The 13,318-nt window shown below is 46.1% G+C and overlaps 1 protein-coding gene across 3 annotated transcripts; it reads left to right on the top strand.

Annotated features, from left to right (window-relative positions):
• Positions 1–110: 110 nt before the first annotated feature.
• TSSK6 (testis specific serine kinase 6) lies at positions 111–12,941 on the top strand. Of its 3 annotated transcripts, none has more exons than XM_076068609.1 (6): positions 111–3,055; positions 3,857–3,975; positions 5,271–5,430; positions 6,398–6,651; positions 7,871–8,276; positions 10,344–12,941. In XM_076068609.1, exons 1-6 carry the CDS (start codon positions 2,981–2,983, stop codon positions 10,476–10,478), a joined length of 1,149 nt encoding a protein of 382 aa, XP_075924724.1. In that variant the 5' UTR covers positions 111–2,980; the 3' UTR covers positions 10,479–12,941. The 3 variants fall into 3 exon arrangements, with proteins under 3 accessions (XP_075924724.1, XP_032814235.1, XP_075924725.1); XM_032958344.2 differs by having other exon boundaries at positions 6,398–6,537; XM_076068610.1 differs by lacking the exons at positions 3,857–3,975; positions 5,271–5,430.
• Positions 12,942–13,318: the final 377 nt, after the last annotated feature.

A 13,318-nucleotide genomic window follows, 5' to 3' on the forward strand; every position in this document is an offset into this window, starting at 1 on the left:
CTATTTTTATTTATTACATGATGTAAATGTTAAGTTGCCGAAGTGAATTTAATTGTACGAACAAATGTGTACGTTTAATGGTCATTATATTTTGTTTAATTTGGGGTGGTGTTTTGTGACATAGGCTGGTGAGGTCAGCACTTTTAAGGATAGCACTTTTGATTTAAAGCTTTCGTGACTGCAGGGATTCATATTCTTGGTTCTTTCAGTAAAGTCACGTAAAAGGGAAACAATGAAATAATAAAAATAACCGCCACTTTTTTTCAGATTTTCTTGTTGTGGTTTTCACACCTGATGATGATTGCTTGTGTTGCAGTCAAAACGTCGTGAGAATTTTATTGTTTTATATTTTTATTATTTTATTGTTTCCCTTCTACGTGACTTTACCGAAAGAACCAAGAATATCTGGATAACACTGTTTTATCCAGAGAAATGACAGCGTGATGGTTGTCATACCGGGAAAATTCGGGATAGGAGGAGGGGGGGGGGTACCCCCGGTATATTTATTTCTAAACAAAACTCATATCGACGATCTAAAGACCAAATGTGTCCCGTTTATAAAATATATATATAAGCACATGCAATGAAATAATAAATCGCGACCCAATTTTGGAACGTACAATCCCAATTCTACATGTTACTTTACATCGCTAAACTGGGTTTGCTTGGCACGTGTGTGCGAAAGCACGGAGGTGCTGCTATCAAGTCAGCATTGCTATGCGCGCTGATATTTTTTTAGGTTCAAGACGTGCGAATTTTCATTTTCAGCTGTCCACCGAAATACATACACAAGACAGCATATCCACTGGCGGTATTTCGAGGACAAGCTGTACTTATATTCCATACGGTGATGCCGTGATAAAGGTGTCGCCTTATTGTCACCTTACCGGCCGGCCAATCCATAACTGCAGTCCTACCATCTGTAAGTCGAGTAACTGCAGGAAGTGAAATCACGTTGCTCCATCATTGTGCAAATACTCTGGTATTGCCAAGACCGCTGGGCTACTAGTAGGATTGGCAGTTTGATTAGCTGATCATTAAAAAAAAATCTATCGCCTTGTGAAGATATTTGTGAATGTAATTTTGGTAATGTAAGCCAGATCTGGAGGTTAAAAGCTTTGAGACTGCTAAAGATTCTCAAAATTTGGCCAAAACTGTTGGTCACGGATCCGCAATGACTACACAAAAGAGTTTAATAGTGACTACATTCCAGCTCTTGAGAATTTAAAATAATGGATTGCAATGTGACACATTACTTTCACCTGGCAGGGGGGGTGTGAAAGTGTGTCCCCCGACACAATGTTCATCAGCGGTTTCAGAAGTGTGAATTTATGATTTGTCTCATGACATGCCGATAGCACCAAACTACGAGTGAAGTAGCACCTCCGATTAGCACGGTTGGCTATGTACTGTAAGACGGATGTTCAACAAATGATTTATAAACAATTGATAAATCAAGCAAACAAGGCACCTTTGCAACATTTACGAACAGCCGTGTTTGAAAAACATGCAATTATATTCAACCAAAGTTCCCCCTCCATGCTATAGTGGCATACGAACGAAGTGCCTTGAAAATTCGGATACACAAAATATACAGCTATTTAAAACAAAAAATGGCCACGTATTTTACAGTGATGAGCATGCCATCACAAGTACAAATGGACGGCCATGAACATGGATACAAATTCGCATTTCAGCATTTGCATATCACGGCATCTCGTAAAATAAAACTCTAAAAAAGGCAAATCAATGAAAGAGTTATATTTGTCATTCATAGGGGACTGTCAGAAGTGAAGTGGCGGCTAACGCGTTACACTACCAATCCAGCAACATGAGTTGGATTCCCAGCCATGGTTAACACAGGTGGAGAGCGATATCTGAACCGGACCTGGACCTCCCCTTCTCCAATCCTCAATCACCAAAATAGTCCCCTCAGACTCACGTAGGTAAGGAACCGTAATGAAGCATTGGATTCAAAAGAGGTGCCCGTACTTGTACTAATGTTCCAGCGTATCTGTTCTGAACAGATCTAAAAGCAAATTATTGGCAGAATGTATTGTCGTTGCACATGACTTGCAAGCATCTGCAATAGTTTTACATTGGTGAGCATTTGGATATTTAAATAATTGTCTTTAAATAAACTAAAAGTTAACCAGAAAATGTTAAACCTTCGTGATGTTGCAAACGAAGATTTAACCTGGTCCTCTTGACCTCCCTTTTCTGCTCAGTGGCACTTGAATCACTACCTATGGGATATTCACTCAAAACTGCTCTAGAGGAGTTGTACACCCCTAGCTGCCACTGCTATTCAGTGGCCTAAAATATGGCTCTAGGGTTTGGTGTTACATGTTGTTTATTGTAAAAAAAATTCGGTCACAATCCCTATGGTCACTGTTACATTGCATTTATGGCTTTTATTTTGGTGATTTCGAAAACGTTTTTTTGGTTTGGCCATGTTTTTGTTTATTGTAGTACGGAGTTAGACTGATGGCCTTTATCTTTGTTGTCTTGTGGTTGTTGTTTGACTTGCATCCCACTGGGATTTTGCACACAGCGTTGGTGTACGGTGCTATTTCAGGAATATTTTGATTTTTTCCTGGATTTTCTGTTTGCACAGTCACACATAATCACTTTAAGATGTTTTTCTTGTTCGTGTTTTTTGTTTGTTGCGGTTGCACCCGATTCAAGAGCCGAATGGCTCACAGGGCTATACCAAATAAATGGAACTATGACGCCGGACATCAGAATGACCACGTGGCCGACCACGTGGACCGCAGGACGCACGTTGAGATAGGCGCGTGCCCATCAAGTCGGTTTGAATAATGCACATTCGTTAATATAACAGTGCCTTTGAGTTGTTTTGTTTGTTATTAATTCTGCAGCGCTGTGAGACTACTGTTACGGGCGATGTAATCAGGATTATTTTTAAATATCTAATGGATAAATATATCGTTAGATGGTAAATTATTAAAGTTTACGAATGGATGCTAAACACATTTTAAGTCGATATGGATACAGACTCGGCTACACTCTTGGCGAAGGGACGTACTCAAAGGTAAAACGCATCAGCAAAACTTTTATTAATCATCGTCACATTAACTTTTTCACACGCTTGGCTGTGTTGTGACCACGTCTATAACGCTAAGCCGTGCGTGGCGTAAGAAGCACCAAGTGGTTTGACGATTCGTAAAACACGAATCACCTTGGTACAGTATTCTATAGCTGGGCATGACCCATTGATGAAACTATCCGAATAGTTATACTGGAGGAATCCGATGAGCTTTAAAGCAATTTTTTCAACATGTCCAGTAGGGTCATATCAAAACGTTACAACAACAAAAAAAACTATTTTAAAAAAAACGCGGTATGCGTGCAAAGTATAGGAAAGGTAAACAAATCACTTTATATTCTTGGTTCTTTCGGTAAAGTCACCACGTAGAAGGGAAACAACAAAACAATAAAAAATATAAAACAATAAAATTGTCACGACGTTTCGACTGCAACACAAACAATCATCATCAGGTGTGAAAACCACAACAAGAACATTTGATGATTGCTTGTGTTGCAGTCGAAACGTCGTGAGAATTTTACTGTTTTATTATTTTATTGTTTCCCTTCTACGTGGTGACTTTACCGAAAGAACCAAGAATATGAATCCCTGCAGTCACGAAAGCTTTATATATACACACACACAAAAATAAACGTACCTTTTGTGTCTAACCAGGTAAGGCCCACAAATCCGTGTCAACGTTGCTGAGGGGGTGCCCGTAATGCGTTTTATTCACTTGAGGCCTTGTTGAAGGATTGTTGCGAGGGTTCTCTTGAGTTACTACTGACACCCTCGCCATCACCGCAGGTGAAGTTTGCAACGTCGGAGCAGCACGAACGACGCGTGGCCATCAAGGTCATTGACCGCAGGAAGTTGCCTCCCGACTTCGAGGAGAAGTTCTTGCCCAGAGAGGTGGACCTACTCAGGTAGGCTCAGCCAGGCGAGGGCCTTAAGCCTGGTGCTGTTAGTCCAGGCTTAGTCTGGTGTTGTTATTGTTGTTGTTTGAAGACCCATAAAGAGACAGATCTCTGTCCTATCGTCTGAACACTCCATCACGTAAACATGTCAGTCTACTGTAGAGATTCCATCAGTTGGCTCTCTAAGTCCATTGTCTAGAACAGGGGTCACCAAACTTGTTTCACAGTGGGCCGGATAACTGAAAGAATGACGAGCGCGGGCCGCATAATAAATACATAAAAATTGCTGGAGCGTCGGATCTGTGTTGACAGCTGGAAAATCTGGGGGCGGGAAAGATGCGTGTTTCTGTTGCCATGGAAGCCATGGAAACCATGGCAACGTGGTGCCATGACGTTGCCATGGAAACCATGGTAACGTGTTGCCATGGAAACCATGGTAACGTCAGAGCGTAGGCGGAGCTACCACGAGCCGGGGAAGGACTTGGGATGGCGCGAAATAAGCAAACGTTACAATAAACAAGAAAATCTAGATACAATAACTTAAAATTTAAAATAGTACATTTAAGGAACATAGCAGTCAGGAGGTCTCCGCACGCGTGAAGATCTAGTATTCTAAACATTTAAATTGTATCACAACGTCTCGTGTTCCATACGTTTTATCAACCAAATTCAAGTACCGTCGGCGGGCCTGATGGACTGACGTCGCGGCCCGGATGCGGCCCGCGGGCCATAGTTTGGTGACCCCTGGTCTAGAAGACCCCCGTTAGGGACCAGCTTGTGTATTGCCTAGACAACCCCATCAGAGAACGATCTATTATCTAAAGACCCCATGCAGAGACTGGCCGCATCAGTGTAATGTCTGGACACCCTGTCAAAGACCGATCTTTCAAGTCTCTTGAGACCAGTCTGCTCGTGTATTGCTTGGATGTCTCATCAGATACCCCATTTGGTATTCAGCGCTGCTGATTCAGTGTTTCTAACACGTCCATTGTGAACCACCAGAGTAACTCAGCCTGATTGCTCACTCAGATTCTCAGACCCGGCCATCGTGAACCAATTGCCATTTGAAGCTCACCATCCCAAAGGTGTCGACAGCCATTATGAACCTCTTCGAGATTAATGATCTTATCCACGCTGCCGAGTTTTAGTATCGCAGAGCTGGACATTATGAGCCTCGAATGATGATGATAGAGAGAAAGACATGCACCAAGCCCCATGGATCTCACCCATGATCAATGCTTGCCAGCTCACGAGTCTTCCAACCTGGCCATTATGACCACGTGTTCTGCCTGTTGGGGCCACAGATCCCTGCACCACCAGAACATTGTGGAGGTCCTGCAGCTCATCGAAGGCTGCCGCGGATACATCTTCATTGTCATGGAGCTTGCACAGTCCGACCTCCTCCGGCTCATGCAGGAACGGGGCAGCCTGGACCAGCGCACCGCTCGGGGGATCTTCACAGAGGTGCGGTGGTGATGGTGTTCGTGGTGATGCTTAGTGTGCTGCACTACAAACCCTGCGACCCGAGTTCAATTCCCACTCCACGGCCAACACCGGTGACGATTATCTGAACCGGTCGTGGACTTTCCCGAGGTTGACTCAGCCTCAAATGAGTGCCTGGTGCAGTGTGTATACATTGCCACTAGGGAGACAAAGGCGGCCGGGCTTGGTGCTGGCCACCCGCCTCATCGTGTGCCGTGCCGGCCCTCATAGGTGGTCGCTAAGGGCACTTGCCCCAACAGTCTGTTAAGACTATACAGGGGATCTTTGTCTTTGGTGGTGCTCCGCTGTGGTGGTTGTGGTTGTTGTTGTGGTGGTGGTAATGTGGTCTAGTCATAATTACTATCATATCCATCACCATCCACGTCATCGCCGTCACGTCTTTGCCATTATCATTTGCACTGGGGAGACAAAGGCAGCCAGGCACAGCAGGATATGACTGTGGCTGACCATATGGAACGTCCCAATGCTCGTTGGGGAGGAGAGGCTGCGATTTCCTTATTTGGGAGCCACACCGATACCGCCTGGACTTTTATGGAATACATGAGGTCCGGTGGACTGGTTCTCGCTCCATTCACCACGAGAGGTGGACAGCCCATTCCTGGTCAATGCATAAAATACCACAGGAACTCCAAAAGCACGAATGCTAACCCATGGCCCTTGCCTTTTGACTATCATTAAGATCATTAATCATTGTGCGCAATCGTTAAAGTTCACATTTCTTGTTAACCGTGGGGAACAACCGGGATGTTCTCTGTCCCCGACACTGTTCAACATTGTTCAAAGTGCATCGAGCCGAGCACAAAGCAATGTGGTCACAAGTGTAACTTCGTGGCCAAATGGCAGCTGTTTTTTGTTTTGTCGTTGTTGTTGTGCACACAAATCTGTACACGCGCTATCTGCGGGCACCTTTGTCTTTGCGTGCGTGCAGCTTTGCAGTGCCGTGCACTACCTGCACCAGATGCACGTGTCTCACCGCGACGTCAAGTGCGAGAACGTGCTCCTCGTCGACGGGCTGCACGTGCGCCTCACCGACTTCGGCTTTGCCCGGCAGTTCCAGATGGACCGAGCGTCAGTCCCAACGCACCACCGATTCTCTAGTGCGCAGTGGTTCTCAACAGTGCGGTCCCAGGTTACTGGGTCCGTGACGGTCCTCCAGGTGGTCCGTGGGGCTGTGATGCAAATGTAGGTTGATCCGGAAATACCTTTTGTTTCGGACATAAATTCATATTTTACTTATGATATTTCATTTAGAAATTAAGTTGGGTAAAATACCCTGATTATACTACCGTAACCCTAAGATCTAAATGCACCCCCTAAAAGAACCTTATAGTTGCGTAATTTTCTTTTTAACTTTCCAGTAGATGCACCATGGTCTGTGTTTCACCGTAGTCGCACGTGTCAGTGTAGTTCAAGTAATGTCACTTACCACCACAAACACTCATGAGATGAAGACTTATTTTGGATCTCTCACAGAGTAGTGCAACTGTCCACACTTGAGAACAAGCGCACGACAGGAGATGCCACCGTAGAACTTCTCAGATCCCAGTCAAGTGACCTCGAGCTTACACAGTAGGGGGCAGCACTTTCCCATCTGTCCTGCTACAAGGAGGAGTGGTTCAACGCTTGACAGTCACGATACTTTTAATTCTCACAGGTGGAACGTCACTAATTTAAGCGCGGAACCAAATGTAATGTGATGTATTTTTCTTTGCTGAGACCATAAACTCACGACAATGGAGAACCCAGTTTAAGCAAAGGCGATCTCTTTAAATGGAAATGGATAAAGTTGAGCAAATTAGCAGCAAGATATGTCAATGAGAATTCTCACAATACAACTATTATCACTGTGATGTCGAAATTTGTAGGAAGAATTGTCTGAGGGCGACAAGAAAGCCAGACTGAATTGCATATGTGGAATCTATAGCAAAGAGAGAGATTGAACTGAACTAAATAGGTCTCACGCTGGTAGAATGGACCGTGACAGGAAAATTATAAAAAAAGAAATATGCAAATTGTGATAGAGGGAATTACTCTATGCATCATACAGCCATTGACTCAAACCAAATCCCTCGTGACATAATGGAGGATTTCGCAACGAACGTAACTATACAATTTTTTTTATTTAGAATAAACCTGACATGTTATTTTTTTACAAATCCTAATTTATTACGTACAGTTGTTTGCTACAGGGCAATAAGCCACTGTAGATGAAATTAATATCACGTGTCCAACAATGGTCAAAAAACTTTGAATTAGGACGTCAAAATCCCAATTTTCACAAAGGCTTTGGAACATGGGTGGCAGCATTTTATGCAACCGGAACTGTGCTGACCAAACAAACACATTTGGTCGCTTTATTCCAAACCCCACAAACACCACCCACCCACCCAACCTTCCGCAGGCACCCGGGCTGTCTGGAGGAGCTGAGCAAAACTTACTGTGGCTCTGCGGCGTACACGTCGCCCGAGGTGCTGCTGGGAACGCCGTACGACCCGCGCCTGCTCGACCTCTGGAGCCTGGGCGTGGTGCTCTTCATCATGGTCACGGGATACATGCCCTTCGATGATTCTAACCTGATGCGGCTGGTGCGGCAGCAGAAGAGAGGCGTGATATTCTCTGGGGCAGCCTCTCCGGGCGCATCCTCTCACGCGCAGCCACCGCCGGGTCCCTCCGGCACGGACGACAGCGACGACGGTGGCACCGGTGCTGCCGATGGCAGTGGCCTCGACGACATCACGGCTGGCGACGTGCCGTCGGGATCATTGTCCTCGCCACGGAGAGACGGTGCGGTCGCTTCGAATGCCACGGTAATGAGAATGCATGCTAATGCGTCTGTGAATTTACAGCCTTGGTCAGTTCGCTACAGGTTGAGGGAATTACCATGCTGTGTTGGTCGTGGTCTTTGTTTGACCACACTTCACCATGCTGGACAGGTGTGATTGTAAGTAAAGGTGTGCGTTTATGTACAGGCGAGTGTGTGAGTATTCACCCTTGTGTTTGGGAAAATCGACCCCCACTTGCTTGTGGTGTCAGTAGCATGGTGCGTTGTGGGTAATGCCATTGAGGGAAAGGCTGACATTAGACAGGCCATTACCCTCATAACATGCTCGCATCCACCACAGTTGTAAATGGAGCCATTGAATGAGTACAAAGGGCTGATAATCCGTCCACTAAAACTTTATTTCGAAATAACCACAGGAAAAAAACACATCAAAGTAAGAGTGTGTCCGAGGCCTCCGATGGGACGGACGTCTATGATATCCCCTGGTGGAACCCCATATGGCAGAGCCAGGGACTGAAATCCAACCTCTCAGGGATCCTCTAGAAACAACAGCCAATCACTGCAGCTACCCACGTTTCAGTTTTCAGTTTATTTATTTTGGTATAGCCCTGTGAGCCATTTGGCTCTTGAATCGGGTGCAACCACAACAAACAAAAAACACGAACAAGAAAAACATCTTAAAGTGACTATGTGACTGTGCAAACAGAAAATCCATGAAAAAAAAACAGCAAAATATTCCTGAAAAAGCACCGTACACCAACGCTGTGTGCAAAAATCCCAGTGGGATGCAAGTCAAACAACAACAACAACCACAAGAAAACTTAGATTAAGGCCATCAGTCTAACTCCGTACGACAACAAAACAAACATGGCCAAACCAAAAAAACTTTTCGAAATCACCAAAAAATAAAGCCATAATTGCAATGTAACAGTGATCATAGGGACTGTGACCGAATTTTTAACAATAAACTACATAAATAACATGTAACACCAAATTCTAGAGCCATAGCTGGCTGCATGAGCTTCTCCACAACAACAGAAGCATCAGTCGGAGTATCACATTTTTCAATGCACCTTTTAGATCAGCACGCTAAATCACAATACAGATAATACTTTGCAGCGTCATCCGTGAAATGTCCAAACGTCCACTGAGAAGAAGAGGCTACCATTCCTGTGTCAGAATCTGGGCGGGTACCGTCTGGACCCCTGTGGAATGCAGGTCTGGTAGGCTGGTTCTGGCTCCGTCACCAAGGGGGATGGATCATCCTCCACTCTAAAGAAACTTAAAGAAACAGGGAGTGGCTTTTCTCACGAGTAAAAATATGAAGGGAACGTGGGAGTATGGTGGTGAGGTATGAGAAGCAATGGTTCCCAGGTTATTGTGAACTCGCCCCCCCATCAACAAAGGAATGGTTGTGGTGGCCTGAACCCAAAAGGGGTTGACCATCAGTAAACGGATCAAAAAAGGGCTGATGATTCAGATTCCTTCTATGACCTGTCCCAGTTGCTGGCTGCAGAAATCCCAATTGTGTCCACAGAGACAGCTGCCACTGGGGGTGCTCTATAAAATGTTTTAGATTAGATTTGATGCAAAGCGTTTATGAGGCTCCCTGTCATAAAGAGTGCGAGTTGGAAATAAAGCAAAATCATCATCATTACTCCATCCAAAACAGAAATAGCTGGGACTTGGTGAGTACAGTCTGTTCTCCTATAGCGCGTGCGATGAATGTATGAGGGAACACACGTTTTATAACGCAGATGCGAATGGATATAAAGTGATTGAGTGAACAGAACTGCGTCACGTGAGTAAGGAATAAGCGGTTGTACGGCTGCCTTGGCTGGATGCCTCTAGATGCTACCCACGCGCCTCAGTCTTTGTTCAGCCTGCATATATGCATCTTACGTGTTATCGCGGACTGTGCTTCACCCTATACTATTTATCATAACGTGATTTTTCCATGAGTGTTCTTCAAAAACGCGACTACTTCATTGTAGGAGAACAGGCTGCAGTTGAAAGATGCATGCGAGAATTTGAGAAAAGTCACTGAGAAGACAAGAGAAAATCTCTGCGTCATTGCCCCATGTGTCCACAGGTGGACACACGGTGCGAGGACCTCATTTTGAAGCTGCTGTCATTCAAGCCTTTGGCTCGACCTCAGCTTGCTCAGGTCTTCTTGCACCCATGGATGATGGAGGCTCCGGATCAAGACCTAATGCGCATCCTCTGACCACTTCTGGCTGAGCTGACCCAGGGTTGGCACAATCCCCACGTGGTTCCTCAGTTTGGTTCTACGACGTAGTGGTTGAGGAAAGGTGCCTTGAGTGACACAGCGCTGCTTTGTCATAATTAAAACATAAGCTTTGCTCGCGTTGTTATGCGCCTCGGTATTTATGCTCACCACTCACCTGACACGCACCAGACATCGCTCGCCAAATATTTAAACTCACCACTCAACTGACACGATTTATGAGAGGCTACAGCTGATTCAGATATACGTACACCGTGTGTAGATTAGTTGTGTCCCAGTCGGATCCATTTTTGTTCCCGTGATTCCGTGGACCTGTTGATAAGACTGTCCGTTTCAAATCAAGAGCATTCTGCTTTCGAACAGGACCAGCCAAGCGAATGAGCGTGTACAGTCGTGTAACTAGCGTGGAGGCAGGCGGTGCCCAGGCCTCCCTGGTGGCCAAAGCTTCGAGTTTGGGCCCCCCTTGACAACCACCATGATATGCTTTCAACAAAGAATGTAAAAGAACAAAAACGTATTTAAATCGCGGTTTCAATTTGTTAATGCAAAGGCTTTCAGTTACGATTGCCGTATTTATTTATTTAATTAGAGCAGTAACGCTTGGAGTAAAATAACATGTGAAATATAACTCCGTTTCTGGTATATTTAATTAATTAGATACGCGTAAATTATATTGCAAAGCAGTAACTACGGAGCTGCAGTAGCTGCATTTTGCGAAGACGGAGCACCCCTGCAGCGTTAAATGTTCGAGGCCGTGAGCGTAACGTTGTGATTATCAGACTCTTGAGTATTTATACTGGAGGTATCCAATGAGCTATGAAGATCTTTTTCACAGTTGTCCGGTAGTTTTCACAGACGTCCAGTAGAGTTGGCAAGAGGAGCCGCGATTTATCGCCTAGGTGCGACCGTGCGAGACAAATCAAATATTGGGGACCCACCGAACCGATTCCCGCACCCTCCGTGAGCTGATAATGTAGTCACTACGCCGCTGAGAGTCGCGTGCGTTGAGCAAGTTTTCTCAGCCCCCTCGATTGAGAAAGTCTTCCAGGACATGCAGATTGACCATCGTTTTGAATGAACGCCACGTACACTGATTTCATGTCCACGGTGATGCATTAGTCTGTTGCTAACTTTAAATGTGCTCATCTTGAAACGGCTTTCGAGCATGATTGGGTGTCTCGCAAATGCAGGCAGAGCCGCTACTAAGAGCTGCATGATTGAGCTCAAGAGAGCTGAGATGTATATGAGCTGTGGGACATGAGCATGCAGACACACCAGGTGATGCGTGATCGTTTATACTCGGCGATGGGTGACGGACGATCACAGCTCTTGCTGGAACATTCATTTGGTTTATTCTGGGCACATGCAAAAATATTCTCCACAAATGTGGATTACACCATACAGCTCAGTGTAGTCTCAAGAATGAATGCTCATTCACCTTCCCAACCAACGTCGATGGCTGGGAGATTCAGAGTTGCTGTGGGCACCTGGGAGCCGTGGTTTAAGCTTGCGAATCGCTGAGGCTGTTTGACCACGCCGGTCACGCTGGTCACAGTGGTTTGATGAGGATACCTTCCCGATAGCGGAAGGCATCGTGACTGCCTAGGGCCTAGGAAGTCACACATTTTGATACTAAATGGTCAGGGTTGTAAATGTTTTTTTTACTCACGTACGATTGTTACGGCCTATGGGATCCGCCGGCAGGCGTTAGACCCCAGAAGCTCAGCAGGGTTTTGGGCCTGGATAGTGCACAACGAGATGGCGCGTTGGCCACCCTGTTTAATATTGCTGGTGTATTTTTCATACACCGCCACTACATTATATATGGACAAGGATCCCCTCCGTGTGGCCTTAACAGACTGTTGGGGCAAGTTGCTGTTCGCGAGCACGTGGGGGTGGTGTGGCAAAACACCACGCCCGGCCGCCTTTGTCTCCCGAGCGGTGATGTTAGCACACCGACACCAGGTACTCATCTGAGGCCGAGTCGACCTAGGGGGTGGCCCAGGACCGGTTCACAGGTATTCGTCACTGGATTGTTGGCCGTGACCGGGAATTGAACTCGGGGAGGGGGGGGGCGGGTTCCGTATCGCAGCGCGCTAACCGCTGCACCACCGCTCCCCGTACATTACAAACGCTGCGTGCAAATTGAGTCGACAAGTGCAGGTGAGATTGAGTGCTTAATAAAGTGAATATTCACCGCATCCTGTACGTTGCCTTACGGAACTAAAGCGTGAACACGGACGACGACAAACAAAAAATGAAATAGAACCTGAAAGGGCTCAAAAGCAGCGTGTCCAACTGCATACTTTGAATTTGCCGGCGGGAGAGAAAGAGGAACGCATCATTTTGTGTGCGCGTATTGTGGGGATCAATAGACGCGCTGGAATGTAAGGCGCATCCCAAACGTGTACACGGTGTCAATAAAGTTCTTAACATCTGGTGTTTAGAAGTGTTTTTTGTCCTTATCCCCCACCCCACCCCACATTAGCACCGTCGGCTACGTACGGTGCGAAAGAAGTTCAACGTCACAAAAAATATCCCCCGTGTAGCCTGACTGTAGGGGCAAGTGCTGTTAGCGAGTGGCACCTATGAAGGCCGGAACGGTACACGAGGGGGTAGGGTGGGCAGCACCACGCCCGATCGCCTTTGTCTCCCCGGTGGCGATGTTTACACACCGCACCAGGTACTCATTTAATGCTGAGTCGACCTAGGGGAGGCCCAGGACCATATTCAGAACACATTCCTGCGGAGGGGGTTGGTAGGAACGTTGGTTGCTCGGCGGTCAGTGGCCAGGATCAACGGCGGCACCACGTGGTGTA

Source organism: Petromyzon marinus, chromosome 21, assembly GCF_048934315.1.
Source record: "Petromyzon marinus isolate PM22_M1 ecotype Great Lakes invasive population chromosome 21, UKy_Petmar_22M1.pri1.0, whole genome shotgun sequence".
Classification (NCBI taxonomy): Eukaryota; Metazoa; Chordata; class Hyperoartia; order Petromyzontiformes; family Petromyzontidae; genus Petromyzon; species Petromyzon marinus.

Bases quoted from the DNA above. Each gene is read 5' to 3' on its own strand.
- TSSK6 (XM_076068609.1), top strand. From the start codon at position 2,981: ATGGATGCTAAACACATTTTAAGTCGATATGGATACAGACTCGGCTAC. The intron at 3,976-5,270 runs GTAGGCTCAGCC...TTGGGGCCACAG, and splicing joins AGAGAGGTGGACCTACTCAG to ATCCCTGCACCACCAGAACA. The intron at 6,652-7,870 runs GTAGGTTGATCC...AACCTTCCGCAG, and splicing joins CGTGGGGCTGTGATGCAAAT to GCACCCGGGCTGTCTGGAGG.